Raw genomic sequence first — 18,586 nt, forward strand, 5'->3', positions numbered from 1 at the left:
GCTTCCCTGGCAAGCTCAAGGGCCTGAGTTCAATCCTCGGTTCTAAAAATAATAATAATAATAATAATAATAATAATAATAATAATAATCTCACATAAAAATCTCACATTAACTTAGTGGTAGTGTCTGAGGAAGAGCCAGTTGTAGACCATCACTACCATACATAAACCTGAAGACTGGGTGTGCTTTCTTGACCTCGCTGACAAGTGACCTCACTGACAAGTGACCTCACCACTGCTGCTGCCTCCTCCCAAAGCACCAGTCACATTGAGCCACTTGCTGCAGGGCACACAATGGAGTCAGACAGCCCCGATGAGGGTGAGAGCTGACATTAGGTGCTGACCCTTGACTCTGGTCTTTCTCAGTCAGTGGCTCTGCTTTATTTGTGTTTTTATTCTACAGAAAAGAAGCAGGTGGGTCATTTTGGTCAGTGATTGGGCTGGTTCCTAGTGAAATGGCCCTTGACTTCTCAAAGCTAATGAAAATGTAAAATTTTCCCATTGTTTCCAGGAAATTCAGTTCAGGTCTAGTTTATTACTAAAACAGCTCTCAGGGAGGTGCAGCCTAGGAACACACAAGCTTATCTCTTTAGCTGAAAGTCAAGGATATGATAAATGAGGTTTCTTTTCTGTAACAATTCCTCCTTAAATTCCACGTAGCTCTTGTATACAATGAGGGGAACTTCTGTCCTAAAGAAAACAAATCTGATAAATATTCAAACTCGATGTATCTAAATGTCTACACCTTCACTGTAAAAATGAACAGTAACTTGTGCAAAGCAGTTCTAAGAATTGATTTAATGTGTTTGATAAGCTCTGGCTAAAATAGTTTCTTCAAGTTGTATGATCTTTAAATTTGCAGACATGCAGTTCTAGGTAGTTGCTGGGTGACATGATCATATCCTTTCACAGTAAAATCTGGATTTGACAGTAAGCATGGCTCATTTTTAAAAGTCTGTTTTACATGCATTACATTATTACATTTTAGTAAAATAAGGCGTTATGCCCTGCAAGGATGTGTGCTGAATGCATTTCCTTTCTAGTGGACTCAGTGTAGTTTTTAAAAGATATTTTGACAGGACTGTCACGCAAACAGGCCATTTCCGTGGCCTTCCTGGGTGCCAAATATTTTTTAAATTTGTGAAATAAAATGATTTTACATTTTTCTAAATCAGTGTCCTGGATCCCTCAATATAAGATACATAGAAAAATCATCTTGGATATAGTTGCCTCTTAGTGTATGCCAGAGTTCACACCAGGACATGTTCAAGGCAGAAGAGTGAGTTCTTTATTCCTCCTCTTCCTTTCTTCTACTCTTCTGAAGACAGAGGCGGCCCCCATGGTAAAGACTAAGCCCTCCGCCTGTGCGGGGTGCTTGCCTCCCAGGCCTCCTCAGAGCCCATCTCCTGTACTTACTGCCACTTCCTCTCCATTGCCTTCTTCCCAAACAACAATTTTGTGCTCTAGCCTTCTGTGTTTCTAAAACCCTGTCCTAGGTTTTTCTCCTTTCTCTGTTTCTGGAAGAAGTTGCTGTGACTCAGGGTCTGTCTTCTTCCTGCCTGCTTAGCCTTACACCTTTGCAGCCTGGCTGTAATCACTGTCTAAATCTTTGTAGCTAACTCCAGTGAATGCTTTTCAGTTCTTGGCTTGGCCTCTTTGCAGCCTTTGACTCTTCGCTGACTGACTAGCCTTCTCTCTAAATCCTTTCTTTCCTTGAACTACTATACTTACTTTGTATTTTTTAAAGCATTCTGGCCACTCCTCAGTCTCCCTTCTGACTTCTAGCTGTATCCGTCCAGCCCTGGGCTTTGCCCTAGGCCTTTTTATTTTTTCACTTATTATACTCACCCTGGGAGATCTTTTCTGCGTGGTAGACAGAAGACTTCTCGCCAGTCCAGATCTCTCCTATTTCCTTCTGCATCTGGACATGCTGGCCTGAATACCTCTAAATACGGTCCGTCCCAGAGAAAACGTGTTTCCTTATCCTCAGCTCTGCTCATCACCGCCACCAATCTGGGCCTCTTCTATTTCCCCTTTGAAGAATACACGTAGCACTGGGTACAGTTTTTTCAACTTGAAGGTCAGAAAGTCAACTTGGACTCTTTTCTTCTTTCCCATCAGTCATCCATAGTAGCCACACGGATCATTTGCCTTAAGTTTCTGAAAAAGAGCATCAGCATGCTCAGCAGCCCCCTGACTGACCTGTTTCCAGCACTGCCCTCTCATCTACCTCCCATGCTTAAGTTAGAGTGGTTTTTCTGGACCTGGACCTCATCACCTCATATGCCCTTGTGTATGAGCTCTGCTCCTTGTTAGCTCCCTACAGCCCCTGAAAAAACCCCTGAGCCAAGCATGCTGCCCGCACCTGCTCTGAGCTGTGCTCATCCAAACCACCCCTCCCCACTCCACCCATTTTGTCTGGGTCCCGCACAGATGTCCTTCCTCCATCTCCTCCCACACACCAAACCATTGTTTTGCCTGGAGTACTTTTCCTCTCAGTGAACTTGAACTCAGCTTTAGGTCTAGGTCCTTGAAGCTTTTCTCTGGTCTCCAAAATTATGTTCTCCGTTAACTGTCCTTCCCTGTGTGCTTAGAACACAGACAGAGAGTCCCCAGCTAGAGTCAGTGTCATCCCATCGGATTAAATTTCAGGGGACCAGAGATCAGACACAGTGTGTGGTCAGCACCCAGTAAGTATTTATTATCCAATTTTTTAAATATTTTGCTTTTTATCACACTATTTTTGCCCATTGTATGCTCCCAATAGTAGATAGTGAACAAGAACAAGAATAATCAGTACTAAGTCATCATAAGTGTTTCATATTTCACAATATCAAGATCTCATCCTTAGGGCTAAGATACTACGGCCATGGATTGATGTTAAAGGGATTTCATAGTGCAGCGGTATTCAGAGACTCTGGCTATGTCTATGGAGAGAAGGATGTGAAATGTCAACCACTAGACATTCAGAAAGAGTCTCATTTTGCTGTTGGCTCTGTCCTCCAAAGTAGCCCACCCCAATCAGGCAGTTCTCCGTGCTGCTTTTCCCATGTTGTCCTGTTTGTTATGTCCCCATTTTGTGTATCAGCCTTTCTGGCTGAAATGTCTGGTCCCATCCCTCCCTCTCCAGGTCCTCTTTCCTGCCTCACTTCAGGCTCTGAAATCTTGCTGAGTTTAGCTATGTAGCCTGAGCTGGTTTCGAACTCACAGCAACCCTCCTGTCTCAGCCTCCAATGTGCCGAGATCACATGCACATGCCACTGTGCCTGGCTGAGCTCACTCCCTTCTGTCTCCTCCTAAGCTCCAGTTGCAGTCATCTGCTCTAAACTGCACAACAGTGACAGCGAGCCTGTGGCATGTGTGTGCTGTATTTTTTAAGACCAAAGACACTAATGTATGAGTTGTTTTTTCTAAGCTAAAACCTCACTGCAGTGTTTAACTGCAGTGTTGGCACTTTGGGATGAATAAGTGGGCTTGGCTTACAACTTGGGTACTTTTCTCTCTCCCTGTGACTCCTCGTAGGTCTTCTCTGTGTCTCCATGTTAGAGGCAGGGCTTCTCGAGCAAATGTAGCATGACTTTCCCTTCCCACAGGTGCTGGCCTGTGGCCCAACTCGCAGCAGGCCTTTTCTTCAAGTGAGTGAACTCCTAGAATGTCCTAATTCCAGTCAGTCTGGTAGTAATGGATCGTGTGTGTCTACATTGATTTGTCATTCTTTTCTAGCTTCTTTTTTAAAATAGGTATTCTTTGCTAGAAATGATTTGGTCCCTGGCAGAAATACTGTCTTATATAAGCAAAAATGGGTTCCTATGATAACTTGAAGTTAGACGGAAGCTTAGTATGGACAATGGTGGTGCTCATGATGGGTCAGTTAATGGCCACACAAAGCCACAAATGCCTCTACCCCAGAGCAGCTGAGCAAATCAGAGCATCTGGTTTCTTTTTGTACATCATTTTAATTATCAGTACAATAAATGTGCTTTTAAATGACCCTTATTTGATATACTGCAAATTCTTAGATTGTAATTCAATTCATGTGAAAAGAAAAAGTCCAATGGACTCATTTTGTATTTATGAAGTTCAGGCTCTTCCTTTTTCATTTCCTTATCTTTTAACAAAGATATGAAATTACTTATGATCTTTGAGGCTCTGTAGTCCAGAAATTTTTTAGGGATGAAAACAGTTCTGCCTACATGACACTGAGTTAAATAATTACCAGTAAAAAATATAACTGAATCTTAAAGATTTGAGTGAATAAATTCTCACTTATACTTATAGTGTCCATATGGAATTAAGAATAGATTTTATCCTTGTTTTAATTTTAGTAAGAAACTGAAACTAAGGTCATCTATTTACCGCATATCTTACATTGGACTAGTATGTTGCCTTTTGGTATGTTATCTTGTTTACAGTTATGCTTTGACATTCATACTATTTAAATAACAAATTATAAAGAGTAAGCTTATATGAGTAGAACGTAGTGTTAAGATTAAAATGTTCCAGGCTTTTTGTTTCTTGATTCCTTTGAGTACATTGCTGTGTTGCATGATAATTAGGTATGCATGGTAAGCGGTGACTTAAATGACTGTCGCTGTGTGCCTTGAACAGTCAAACTAAGTTTTGTTTGATATGAGGCAAAGACAGGCAGGATTAGGTGGAAGAGGGCCTTAGAGGTCTACCCTGGGCAGGTTGAGAGGCCATGCTCCTCCCTGGCGGGGCATCATACCCAAAACCTGCTGGCAGCCAAGGCCATGCGCTGTCATTTCCTCTTCTTCAGCTCCCTCCTAGGCCATGCTGCCAACGTGAAGGGGCCAAGAGGCGTCAGCACTGCCAGGCCCACAGCTCCCTGAGCAGTGTCCATAGGCAGATTCTGGAAATGTAGTCCTTCTACCATAAGCCCCACCAACTGAGGAGCCCAAGTGTTCTGCCTCTTTCAAGCTCTGGAAATCCCTGGATGTGAATATTCCTTTCTTGGGTGGGGGAAGAGCCCAAGCTAAAACAGAGAGGCTATGTAGGTCCTGAGAACAGTGTCTATATGACTAGATTCCTTTCTCCCAGACTGCTGAGAAGAGATTAGAAAAGCAAGTACTCATTTCTCCTCTCCCTTCTCTTGCCTTAGGTTCCTTCCCCTCCTCTTGTCTCCCCTCTTCTTTCCTCCCCTCCCTGCTTCTCCTCTTTTCTCCTATCCTCCTGTCCCTGCTCTTCTCTCTGCCAATTTGGCTGAGGCATTAGAAAAACAAGGTACTTGGCAGAGTGAATGATCATTATTGGAGTTAGACAGGCTCAGGCATTCTAACTCTGCCCCTGACTAGCTCTAATTTAATCTTGAGTCTTAGTTTCTTCTCTTATAAAATGGAATGTCCACCTTGGAGGGTACATGTAACTATTAGAGATGAACTGTATAAAGCAATTGCAAGTAACAGGCTGATGTGAACTCCCTTCTGGTTTCCCCCACAGAATCTCTTGCTTAGAATGGTGGCACAGGAGATAAGGCAGCCTTGGATATGAGGATAAAGGAGAGAAAGAGCATGAAGCACATGGTTTCTTGAACACCTGTTCTGTGCTATGGAGGAGTTATCTATTTACAATAATGTTGAGTAAGCATCACCCCAAAACTGGGGAATTATTCCTCCCATATCTGTAGGATGTTGGCGATCTGTCTCAGTCCCAAGCAGATCTGCCTGTGCATCTGTGGTATGGCTGGCTGGCTCATGCCTCTATGGGTATTCTGCCCCACAGGGTCCCTCCTCTGGGACCACCATCTTATCCCAGGCTTATCCTTCTCAATGCACTGGAGGAGGTAAAGAGCCCAAACAGTATCTTAGTTTGTATATTAGTGAAACCAAGTCACATTACTGAGCCCAGAGACAGAATAGGAGGACACTCAAGTTTCCATGGCAGGGCTGGAGAGATGGCTCGGTGGTCTAAAGCACCTACTTGAAACAAGCTTGGCAAAGCACAGGGACCGCTGTTCAATCTTCCAGCACCACATGCCAGCCAGCCCCGCTCCCTGGTGGGCTGAGCTGGCCACACACACACACACAATAAATAAATGTAATAAATAAAAATAAATAAATATTTTAAAAAAAAGTTTCCATGGCAAGAGAAAAGTACAAAAAATGGTGAAGAATTGGAGTTTCATTTTTAACACTAATTCTTACATATTTTGGTTCATTTGTTCTCTCAGGGAGACACTCCCTTAGTGACATATAGGCACTCAAGGGATGTCTCATAGGTAGGACTAATTTTGGCAGAAAAGATTAATGTGGAAGCATTTCACATTGGTGAATAACAAGCCACTTACCCATCTGGACAGAAGTTGTGTCTCTTTATGATGATTTTTGACATGCCTGATCTTCTCCTAACAATCAGGAGCCTTAAGTTGTGTTGTCCCTCATCTCCCCTAAACACTACTACCATGCCTATCACACAGTTAGTCCTTAGTAAATGCACAAGGCTCAATGACCCCAAGGGTCACACAATTCTACTGAGGAGGAAGATCTCTTCTAGCTTGTCTTGGTTACTTTTCTCTCATTGCTGAGACAAAATACCTGATACCCAAGGTTAAAGAAGGAAAGATTTATTTAGCTCACAGTTTGTGGAGGTTTCAGTCCATAATCAGCTGGCTTTGTGGCAGGGTGGCATGGCAGAGGTGATAGAGCTCATGGCAGTGGAAAACATCTAAAGCAAAAGGAGTGAAAAGGGGGAGAAGGAAGAGAGAAAGCCTCCTTCCCTCCGCATATTGCATGTGGGCAGGGCAGGTACAGCACACCCATAATGCCAGCACTGGACCAGGAATCAATCACAAAGTCCAGAAGCTGCCCCCATGATGGCATGAGGCTTTGAGGAACCTCCAGAGCAAACCACAACACAGCCCTACCAGGAGGATGCATATAGCTCAACTTGTATTTTAAAATGTTTTCAGGGATAGAGGTGCACTTATCTAGCATGCCCAAAGCATCCTGGGTTCAGTACTCAGCAGTACACATGCACACACACACACACACACGCATATGTACACACGCACACATGCACACACAGAGAGCCATAAAATAAGCTTTCATTTTCAAGCTTTAAAAAAATGTATCCATTTCAATACGTAACTAACATGTGAGGAACAAAGTCCAAGTCAGATGCTTACGGAAGTTGAAACATCCAGTTCAGATCTTAGTCATTCTGTATTGACACAATCCAAATAACAAGGACATTTTTTTCTCTCAATAATTTTTATTATATATGCTTTTATCTCAGTCTTTTATCTATGGTCTTGTTCACTTAAGATGTGTGAACAAGCAGCACTGCATATTATACCCATCACTCATTACATGCTGAATAGCTTTTAAAACTTCAAAATATAATTTCATATTAGATACTTGGTAGCTGTTAATTTTAAGTCATAATGTTCAAGAATGGTCAATGTACTTAAATTTAAATCTGTAACTTATTTCAGTGCTATTTTCAAATATGACTTTCTACGTGTCCACATTCACATGAAAGAATAGCACATCATTAATGATCCAAATACAAATCAGAAAGAACTCTAGGCCTTAGCTGTGTGAGATACCCGTGACAAATCAGCTCTTAAGTGATGAATAGCTTCATCTTAGTATGACTAAAAAAATGTGCAGATAAGCTTTTAAAGTATTAAAAATGTCCTTTTTAAATGAATTTTACATTATTTTGATTAATACATATAACATGCATCTTAATCTCAATCTTTTCACTGTCTACAAAAAAATAAAACTGTCTTCCTAAATTTTTTGTTTTTCAAATACATTACTTATATGCTAAGAGGTGACTGAATCAGTTATAAAGTCAGTGACAAAAATCATGTATTACTGTAAAAGATAAATAACATTCAGTAACAGGGACATTTTGTAGGGTTTTATCAATGAATACAGAAGAATTTTAGAGGCAATATAAAAAAGATCAAAAGATGTACTCATTTGTGACGCTAACTGTGTCTAAGTTTTTGTTTTATTTTTAAGTCTTAGGCTCTATATCTGGGGCCTATTCCCCCCCCCTTTTTTAATCATAAAGTGTGTTTAAAAATACTTGACAGTTTTGTCTTGATTCTCAATGTGAGTGTTAAATAGTGCCTTCCATTAGTGAGTGTGCCCTAGATAATGTGTTTATTTGCATCTTCCTCCTCCGCCTGTCTCCTAATGGTCTGGTACACAGAGGGCTACTTGAGCTGATTTGTATGGATCTCAGCTGCTCTCGTTTGTGCATACTTAATTCAGAGAGGTGATCACATTGATTTCCAAGGCCTGCTTTCTAAGACATGGTACTAACATAGATATCTCAGCTGCTCTAACTACATTGTCTGAAAAGGAAAACATTTTAAACCTTTGGAAGCAATTTTGATGGACATTTCATTGTGTTCTATATTACTTACATAATTAAATTTCCTTCACTTCAAGGCCTGTTTAAAATTAAATTGAGAAATATTTTTGAGTTCCATTGGGCAGATAACTTTGTTTAGCTGAATTTGTTCTGCATACATATGAAATAGCACCCTAGGAATCAATACCCAGAGCTTACACTTCCCATGGATGGGAGGAATGCCGCCTTTAGTAGGCAGGTGTGGCCCCCAGTTATTCATACCAGGCTGTCCACAGTTATTAAGCTTGTTTACTCCGTAATTCCATGAAATCCTTGTGGTTTGGGGCCTGCAACTTGACTGGCTGATTTTTTTTTTCAGATGCTGAGCATTGTGAATAAAATTTTTAAGTCTTTCATTAATTAGATGGAGTCCTGGGATTTCTATTTACTAGCTCACAGTCCAGCCTAGGGCAGCTAGCTTTCTTTAAGGCATGTAGAAGTGTTATTTGCATAGCCAAGGGAACAAAACTCAAGCTTGGATTGAAAAGCATATAGGTTAAATTGTCAGATGGTTTATTCTCAGTGGGAGACTTGTGAGTCCCAGTATTTTGCATCTTTGGAAGTAAAACACCGGAGCAAGGCTGACTTTGTCTGCACCACCTACCATGCCACTGAGGGCAATGAAACAGAGCCGCTTTTTTCCTGCTGGATTTCATTGAGAAAGCCATTTCATTAATTCTATGACATGAGACTTTATGGTAATAGATATGTAATGCGAGTATTGGTATTCCATGAGCACTGCTTAACATTTTTTTAAAATCACAAATAACTGCTTTGTTTCACTGTTAATTAGCCTTTGTACATTTGAATTTATTAGAATTTTCAAGGTCTCTCCATGTCATGATTTATCTCTGTGCCTCAAATAATGGTAGATGTATCACAAAGTTAAGAGCTTTAGATGAGTGAATATATATAGATACCTTGAATAACTAGAAGGTGGCGAATTCTTGATAATTTAGATGCTGTTATTATTAATTAATTCATTCTCTCTTATAGTTTCTCTGTGCATCACAAGGAGAGTTAGCCTGAGTCATCAGCTTTCCCGTAGCTTTTGTGCATTCAGAGTATTTCTTGGGCTTGTCACTGAGAGTGTGAGTGTTGGGATCAGATGAATCTGCTTGTGGTGCAGCCCCCTCTTCTAGCCCTGTGATGTCCAGCCCAGGAAAGCTTCAGGTCCCTTCTCCACAGAGTGAGGATCAGGCGCATCATCATTCTCACAGCTGTACATAGTTAAGGAGATGAACCTTAACAGTTGACCCCACTGGCATACTCACCTCTAATTCCCTTGGTACTAAAGAGGACACCTATTATACATGGGTACATCTATACTTCTGCATGATTTGTGTGTCACTTCCAGTGGTGGGATTTATGATTAGCAAGATAGCCTGTCTCTGCCTTTGCCACTGTATCTGTTCTCTGCAGATTCTTCAAACATACAGCAAGAAAGTACTTCTTACTCTCTAGTATCCCTTTAAGAATCCCTATGTTATGTGCATTTTGCTAAGCTCATAAGAACCATTTAGAACCCAGAAGCCTACTGTGCTCAGAATAGAATCTGACTGAACCTTTACAGACAAGCTAGAAGGAAGGAAGTTCATTTTGCAAGTGTGGGACTTGTGAGCAAGCAGTCTACAACTGAGTCAACAAGACTGAACTCATCTGTCTCCATAACGATCACTGGCTTTGGTCAGAAAGCTATTTTTTAGACAGCCAGGTGATTGTGTGGCTGTACACGCTAAAGAAAATTGTTTCCAGGGCCAGAGAGATGGCTCAGTAGAATAAGCGCTTGTCTGGCAAGCACAGGGGCCTGAGTTCAATCCCTGGTTCCACCAAAAAAAAAAAAAAAAAAAAAAAAAGAAGAAGAATATTGTTTCCTTTTGAACCTCCTTTCTGCTTTCACTGTGTGTCTGGGCCCTGTTTCTTTATTGTGTTTCTGAAATCCATTCATTTGGGTTCTCAACTGACTTCCTTAAGGGTTCCTGTTTTAGTTCCTACCTTTTCCCTTATTCTCAAATTCAGGAACCTTAACAAGACAAGAAGATGGTGGGGGGCTGCCCTTAGCTCAGTTGTTTAAGCGCCTGCTCATGCAAAGGCAGTCAGGAGCAGGATACCGCGGTTTGATCCCCAGCTCCACCTGCCTTACCAGACCTGCCCTTCAGGCAACCTAAGCCTCCAAAAAAAAAAAAAAAAAAAGTCCTTGAGGACAACCTGCTCAGGCCCCCTGCTCATAAAAGAAAAAAAAAAAAAAAAAGAAAAGAGAGAGAGTGAGCAAGCGAGAGAGAGAGAGAGAAAAAGAGAGATGCAACTATTGGTTTTCCTAAAGTAGCAACTTATTTGTTAATATAAGATTTTCAGCCACAGGATCCTACATTGTCAACATGCCAGTCTATTTAAACAGTTTCCAATATCCTTTCCTGACCCCAAGTTACTCCCAAGCATTAATTGTCCTAGTGGTATCATGGCCACATTATTTCATATTCATTAGTGTTTTCATGAAAAATTATAACACTAATTAGAGCAGCTTCCAGTTAATTCACTTGGTGATTCATTATTGTCTTCCCTCTTGGTGTTCTGCATGTGGTCATCCTGGAGAAAGCATCCAAAGGGTAATTGTAGCTCTATTCCCTGAGTGATTGCCTAATGCCATTAGTTCTGATCCACAGGCACATCTCACGGCTCTGGTGGGGTCTGGTTACAGCTACACCCTCACCCCTGCTATTGGGGTGCAGGCAAGCAGGAAGCCCACAGTGAGGATCACCCCTCAAGAAGGGCTTCCCTGTAGCGAAGGGGGCAGTGTCTTCAAAGGAAATCAGAGAGGAGGCAAGGAGCTTTAGGAAGTGAATATCCTTTTAGCACCCTCTGCAGCCTGGACAAAGGCGAGGATGGCACAAAATCTGCAGTGAGGGTTTCTAGACAAGAGCCAGTAAGGAAGGGGACACATGTCTTCAGTTTCAGCAGACATGAGGCCAGATGCCGAGCTGTACTTCAGAAGCTTATTTCCTTCTCAGATCTCTGACATCAGTCCTTTTAATTAAAAGTTTATTGGACCCCTTAGGACAGTTGCTATCACAAAGTAGGAAATACTGTGTTGCAGAGAAACTGGAACCTTGTGCACTGTTGAAAGGGATGCCAAATGGCATAGCTGCCATGGAAACAATATGGGAGTGCCTCTAAAATCTAGACATCAAATTATCATTTAACTGAGAACTACAACTTTTAGGTACATATACCAAAAGAATTGAAAGCAAAGTCTCCAAGAGATGTTTACACACTCAGATTTATTGCAGCCTTATTCACGATAGCCAAGAAATGGAAGCCACCTGTGTCCAACGAATGATGGACAAAATGTACTTATATACATATACTGGACCAAGACTCACTTTTTAAAAAGAGATATTAGGGGCTGGGAGATGGCTCAGTGGAATAAGCGCTTCCCTGGCAAGCACAAGGGCCTAAGTTCAATCCCCGGTTCCACAAAAAAAAAAAAAAAAAAAAAAAAGCCCTTTAACTTAAAAAGAGATATTTTTGGGGCCGGGGAGATGGCTCAGTGGAATAAGTGCTTCCCTCGCAAGCTCAAAGGCCTGAGTTCAATCCCTGGTTCCACCAAAAAATAAAAAAAATTTTAAAAAGATATTTTTATTGTAACTATGAACATGCTAATTGCACAGCTTCATGGTTTGCAGTGTTTTTTCCCTGTATGACTCTTGTACCTCAATTGTGTCCATCCCGCCTTCCACCTCCCTTTGTTATCCCCTTTCCCTACTCCTCTTCTTAGGACCCAGTAGTCTCTCTGGAAAGGCAGGCAACACCACTCTGATAGATGCTGCACTGTGAATGAGGCCTGCAGACTGCATGCTCAGTGGAATAAGCCAGTCAGTAAAAGACAGGCCCTTACTTATAGAGGTGTCTAGGGGAGTCAGTGTTCTAGAAGCAGAAAGTAGAATGGGCCGGGACCAGGACAGACAACAAAGGAAAGTGTACACAATTTCGGGGGGGGTGTTCTTCTGTTTTTTTGAGACAGGGCCTCACTATGTAATTCAGGCTGGGCTTACACTCACTGTGTAGCCCAGGCTGGCCTGAAACTAGTGGCAGTCCTCCCGCCACAGTCTTCTAGAATGCTGGGATTGCAGGTGTGTGCCACCACACCTGGCCAGAGTTTTTTTTTGTTTGTTTGTTTGTTTGTTTTGTTTTTTTTTTGTTTGTTTTGGGTTTTTTTGCTGTACCTGGGATTGAACTCAGAACGCTGTACTTGCCAGGCAAGCACTTATTCTACTGAGCTATCTCCCCGGCCCCAGAGTTTGTTTTGCGTGACAAAAAATTTCTGGAGTCTTCATAAAATGAGCATACGTAATGCTCTCCAGCTATATTTTTTTAAATGGTTAATATGATGAATTTTGTATGTATTTTACCACAACTTCAAACAATGGAATCATGTCTGTTATAATTCTTTCTCAGTTAAAAAAAATACTGGAAAATGGAAAATGAAAAATTCTGCCACTCAAAGATAACCATGCTAATATTGTTATTTTATTAAAATTGTTTTTTTTAAATTTTATTTGTGTGTGTGTGTGTGTGTGTGTGTGTGTGGCCAGCTCAGCCCACCAGGGGGCGGGGCTGGCTGGCATGTGGTGCTGGGGGATTGAACTGCGGTCCCTGTGCTTTGCTAAGCTTGTTCTAAGTAGGTACTTTAGACCACTGAGCCATCTCACCAGCCCAAATTTAAGTCTTTTTTTTTTTTTTTTTTTTTTTTGTGGAACCGGGGATTGAACTCAGGCCCTTGCGCTTGTCAGGCAAGCACTCATTCAACTGAGCCGTCTCTCTGGCTATTAAAATTGTTTTTAATTGCTTAAGTAATGCATGAAAAATTCTCTTTGTAAAAGTCAAAACATGAACAGTGAGAATAAAGTCCATTTTGCCAACCTCCTTTAATCCCAGTCTCCTTCAGTACTTCCTAGTTGGAACTACCTGTGGCCACAAAAGTGTCCCCCACGCCAAGCATGACCTACTTACCTGTGCAAGTGGGTATTTTATGTATGTGTGTCTACATGTATGTGTCTGTCTATAAGTTGTACGTCTATGTCGGCCCTGCACCACACACATCATGCTGAAGCCCCTTTCCTTCATTCAAAAGTACACCTGCCCAGCTTCTCCCCTGAACACTGCATGGTGTCTCGTGGCATAGATATTTTCATTTATTTAATCTTCTTGTGCTGGCAGCCAGTGAGGCCATCGTCCTTTTAGTTGTTTGCCTTATTTGCTAAGCAATGTCAAGTGAATGCCCTTTTGCAAACCTCTCTGGGCACTGCAAGGGCTTCCTGAGGTAGATGCCAGAATCGGGGTGCTGGGGTATGTAGCTGTGTGGGCTTTTGCAGCGCGTTAAAGCCACATGCACTGCGGCATATGAATGCAAAAACAACATTTCTTTTTTATCCATTTTCTCTCCCCTCCTTGTCCTTCCCCCCCATTTCTTGCTTCCCTTCCCATCTGAACTCAGGACCTTGCACTTGCCAGGCAGGTGCTTATGCAGCTGAGCTATCTCCCTGCCCTATTTCACTTATTGTTATGGCCTCGTGATGCATCCATTTTCCCATGAGTGGTGCAAGTTTACCCTTTTTATAGCAGCGAAGTACCCCATTATGTATAGACCACTTTTACTTTATCCATCTATACGTTGAATCATTTTAAACTTTGGATCTTTGGGCTGTCTGTCATTTCTTTCTGCAAGTGATAGGACATTGAGATCAAATTTTTTATTTAGTACTGAGGATTGAAACCAGAGGCTTGAATTGAATACCTCCCTTGTGCTTTTTATTTTTTTATTCTGAGAAAAGATCTCACCCAGATGGTAAGTTTCCCAGACTGGGCTTGAACTAGCAATCTTCCTGTGCCAGCCTCCTAGAGTACTGGGATTACAGGTATGCACTACCACACCCAATCACACTTTTTTTTTCTCTCAAATGGATAGCCACTTAACAGTATTTTCTGAAGAATTCATTTTTTCCCTTACCATTTGAAATATTTTCTTATTATGTATTAACTCCCCTTGTCCACTTCAGTCTCTCCCCAGAGCGCATCCTGTTCTATGAATCTTTTGCTTCCCATGTGAACACCACCCCGTTTAAACTACTTTGGCTTTATTATATGCAATGAATGCTTGCAGGGCTTTCTCCTCCTCACCTTTTGTCCCTACGTTTCTTAGACTTCTTTAAACATCCACTTGAATTTATATGTTATTTAGATCTTCCCAGTTAAACATAGTGCACGGGGTTTCATTTATTCAAATCTTTATTGATATCCTCAACTAGGAAAGAACAGTTTAGACTTGGTGATTCTTTCTGCCAGCTAAAGTTATTCCTAGTTACTTGATACTACTGTGAAGGGTTTTTTCCTTCTTTTTTATTTTTATTATTTTTTTAAATATTTATTTATTTATTTTTACATTGTGTGTGTGTGTGTGTGTGTGTGTGTGTGGCCAGCTCAGCCCACCAGGGGGCGGGGCTGGCTGGCATGTGGTGCTGGGGGATTGAACCGCGGTCCCTGTGCTTTGCTAAGTTTGTTCTAAGTCGGTGCTTTAGACCACCAAGCCATCTCTCCAGCCCCCTTCTTTTTTAAATTGCCTTTTCAAATAGGTTAGATTTGGTGTATAGGAAAGATATAGCTTTATTAAATTTATTGTTGTAAAATAAAACATGGATTTAGGAATACCTGCGACATAAATGTATAGCTGAATAAGTTCTTTGAAAGCAAACAGAATATTGGTACCACTCTAGAAGGAATAAAACAATATTGTTATCAAAACTATTCACCAAAAACCTTCCCTCAACCACAGAAGTAAGCAGTAACCCGATTAACCCACTTCTGAGACTATTACCACCTCGCTTTGCTTCAGTTCCTAACACTAATATATGGCACCCTAATTGCTACAGTTTAATTTTGTGATTTTTAAAACTTCATATAAATCAACTCAGCATATATTTCTTTGTGTTTGATTTCTTTTATTCCAATATGATGTTCCTTTTGTTATATGTTGTTACATGTAATGGCAGTAGTTCCTTACTTTTCATAGCCATGAATTTTTCCATTAAACCATTATACCATAATTAATCCAATTCTTCTGTAGATGAGCACTTTGGTTGTTTCCAGCTTTATTACAAACCAACTTACACTGGATATTCTTGTACATGTATCCTAACATAGCAAAATATATTTCTGTAGGGTTTTCTCCCCTTGGGTATACTTGAAAGTAGACCCTTAAACAGTGACTTAAGTACAATTTATTTGAAAGACAATTCCAGGAAACACAAGTAAAAAAAAATAGTAAAGCAAAACAGAGGCAAAGAAGAGTTGATTTACTGAGCACACTCCCATTGTGGGCAAGTGAAGCTTAGTTCTACTGAATAACTATGGAAATCTGTAGAAAATATACCTCCAGGCTGGGGGGATAGACTAGCAGCATAAGCACCTGCCTGGCAAATGCAAGGTCCTGAGTTCAACCCCTGGTATTCTGTTGCCCTCCAAAAAAAGAAAATATACCTCAGAGCTGTCCTAATTGAAGAACAGGAATACAAGAAAATTTATATTCCAGGTATTCATTGGTTAGGGGCACTTCAATATGAAAAGAATTGAACTAGTCATAATATTTAATCTTCCCATCCATTTCTTTAGGCATTCTCTAGTTTCTTGGGGTAAGCAGCAGGCGGGAGGATGAAGGTGCTGGTGTTGGATACTGGGCTTGTGTGCGGCACAGTGTTGAGGGCCACACAGGATACAACCTGTGATAAGGGTGTCTGCAGAGGAGCAGAGTCTCTCGGGTCATAGGACACACTTATCTCTAACCACGGAAGACACTGCCAAGCCTTTTCCCAACCTTTTGTACCAGTTTACACTCCCATGATAGCCTAGGAGTGAATGTTCTCATGTGGCCATTTGGTTTTTTGGGGTTTTTTTGGTTGTTGTTTTTTTCAATAATTTTATTGGGAAACAAATAGCAGTGAGACAGTTTCAAATCCAATTGGGACAGTTTCAATAATTAATACATTGCATATTGTTGTCTTAGTGGTTATTCATTGTACAAGATACAGACATGATATCCTGTTTACAAACACTATTAGAACAAATCTTTCTATTCAATGAATTAAGAGAATGTACCTGTATATCTATCCTAACCATTTTGAATATACAAATACAAAATGGTGGTTCATTTATTTATTTATTTATTTGGCAGAACTGGGGATTGAACTCAGACCCTTGCACTTGCTAGGGTGGTTGTTCATTTGTATCTCCTTTTTTTGTTTAGTTTTGTCAGAGAAGGGTATTCCACTGTCATTTAAATATTATAGGTACATGAATTCAGCAAAATATTCCAATATAGTCCAGTAGTCCATAATAGTAGTGGGTTTTCAGTAAGACTGGCAATGTCAGGTTCCTGTAATGGCTGCTTCCCGGAAGGCCGTGTCACGTGTACTCTCTTAGCCTCAGCATCGGAGATCCGGAAAGGAAATCCAGAATTTCAAGTCAGATACAATTTTATATATATCATTTCTTTGGAACCTCCGGCCTTCGAGACGTGGACATCATGACCTCAGTTTCAACACAGTTGTTCATAGTCCTCATTTCTCTGCTTCTGGTTCTGCCCGCTGTTGAAGCAGTCGAAGCTGGAGATGCCATTGCTCTCTTGTTAGGTGTGGTTCTCAGCGTTACAGGCATCTGCGCTTGCTTAGGGGTGTACGCACGGAAGAGAAATGGACAGGTGTGACTTTTAAGGGCCTGCTCAATCAAACTCCACTCTGCAAACCTTTGTACTATTGAGACCCTACCTGACTTTGGTCTCCAAAAGTTACCAACAAACAGTATATAGAGGGTTTCACATTCTTGGTTGTTTCCCAGAGAAGGGAAGCAAATCAGCATTTGTGAAGTAGGAAAACAATGTTTCCTTTCTAACAAATAATACACTGAAAAATGCAGCCAATAGTTTGTTACTTAGAAAACAGGTCAAAAATGTAAAGATGGCTTTAAAATAGGTAAGTTCTAGTTCATAGTTTCAGAATCCCCAGAACACATGCAATAGAAATAAGGAAGCACTTGCCCAGAATTTCCCAAATGACCAGTGTGTAGTTCCACCCACTGCCTCCTGAAATGCTGGGGAATCTTTCCTCCATGTTTTCAGATTTTTATTTTGTCGTGCAAGTTAATATTGTACTTAGATATTAAATAGCCAAACATTGAAATTTTTATCTTTGGGGGAGAAAGTTTAAAAACAATATATTCAGTATAGCTAATAGTGGAATGAAAAAAATAGAAAGATTTAAACTTTTTTAAAAACCCTTTATATTGACATTGAAATGGAAAAAATACTGTAATTAAAAAACCTTTACTATTGAGTGAAATCCCCATGGCAAGAAGTACAGTACTATATTAAATATAAACACATTATGTTGTAAGGTAAAAAAAAAATAATAATAAATGAATAAACAAATAAAAAAATAAATATGTACACAGTACTTCACACTACCACAAAATCCCCTGATACAATGAGAAATCCACGATAAGTATTTTAGATTAATATTTTTGGGGTTTTTTGTTTGTTTTGTTTGTTTGTTTTTTGGCAGAACTGGGGATTGAACTCAGGCCCTTGCACTTGCCAGGGAAGCACTTATTCCACTGAGTCATCTCCCTGGCCCTAGATTAATATTTTTGAAAAGCCGCAGAAGAGTGAGTTTGTGGAATTTGAACCACAAAATGGCGAGGGACTACTGTATTGTATGTAGGCTAACACAGCCTTAATCCCAGCATTGGACAATGCATCAATCATAAACTCTCGATTCAACCACCTCCGAAAAGTCTGCTCCCCATGATCACATGGTGCTTTGGGAGGACATATAGACACAAACCATAACAGTTCCTTTCTGAGACAGTCTTATTACGTAGTCCAGGAGGGTCTTGAATTCACTGTGTAGCCCAGGCCGGCCTCGAATTTATGGCAATCCTCCTGCCTCAGCCTCTGAGTGCTGGGATCACAAGTGTGTGCTGCCACGTGTACCATCAATGATCCAGAAAGTAAGAATCTATATCTCAGCCAATTAAATAAGCTCAGGGACGTTGAGGAGCTGCCCCAAGTCACACAATCAGGCAGGGGGAGAGAGAATAGGAATTAGGAATTCGTCTATTTTGAGTCCCAGAGTCTGTTCAGTTGTATTGTCCAA

At 40.9% G+C, this 18,586-nt stretch overlaps 2 protein-coding genes across 2 annotated transcripts in view; both read left to right on the forward strand.

Moving 5' to 3' along the window:
• Onecut2 (one cut homeobox 2) overlaps positions 1–18,586 on the forward strand; it is a 47,583-nt gene that overhangs the window by 12,107 nt on the left and 16,890 nt on the right.
• On the forward strand, positions 16,845–17,826 carry LOC111816759 (small integral membrane protein 30). Its single transcript, XM_023715212.1, has one exon. The coding sequence runs from the start codon at positions 16,960–16,962 to the stop codon at positions 17,137–17,139; it is 180 nt and encodes a 59-aa protein (XP_023570980.1). The 5' UTR covers positions 16,845–16,959; the 3' UTR covers positions 17,140–17,826.

This window comes from Octodon degus, unplaced genomic scaffold, assembly GCF_000260255.1.
Source record: "Octodon degus isolate 3935 unplaced genomic scaffold, OctDeg1.0 scaffold00003, whole genome shotgun sequence".
Lineage (NCBI taxonomy): Eukaryota > Metazoa > Chordata > Mammalia > Rodentia > Octodontidae > Octodon > Octodon degus.

Excerpts from the sequence above, each read along its gene's own strand:
- LOC111816759 (XM_023715212.1), top strand. The coding sequence starts at position 16,960 with ATGACCTCAGTTTCAACACAGTTGTTCATAGTCCTCATTTCTCTGCTT.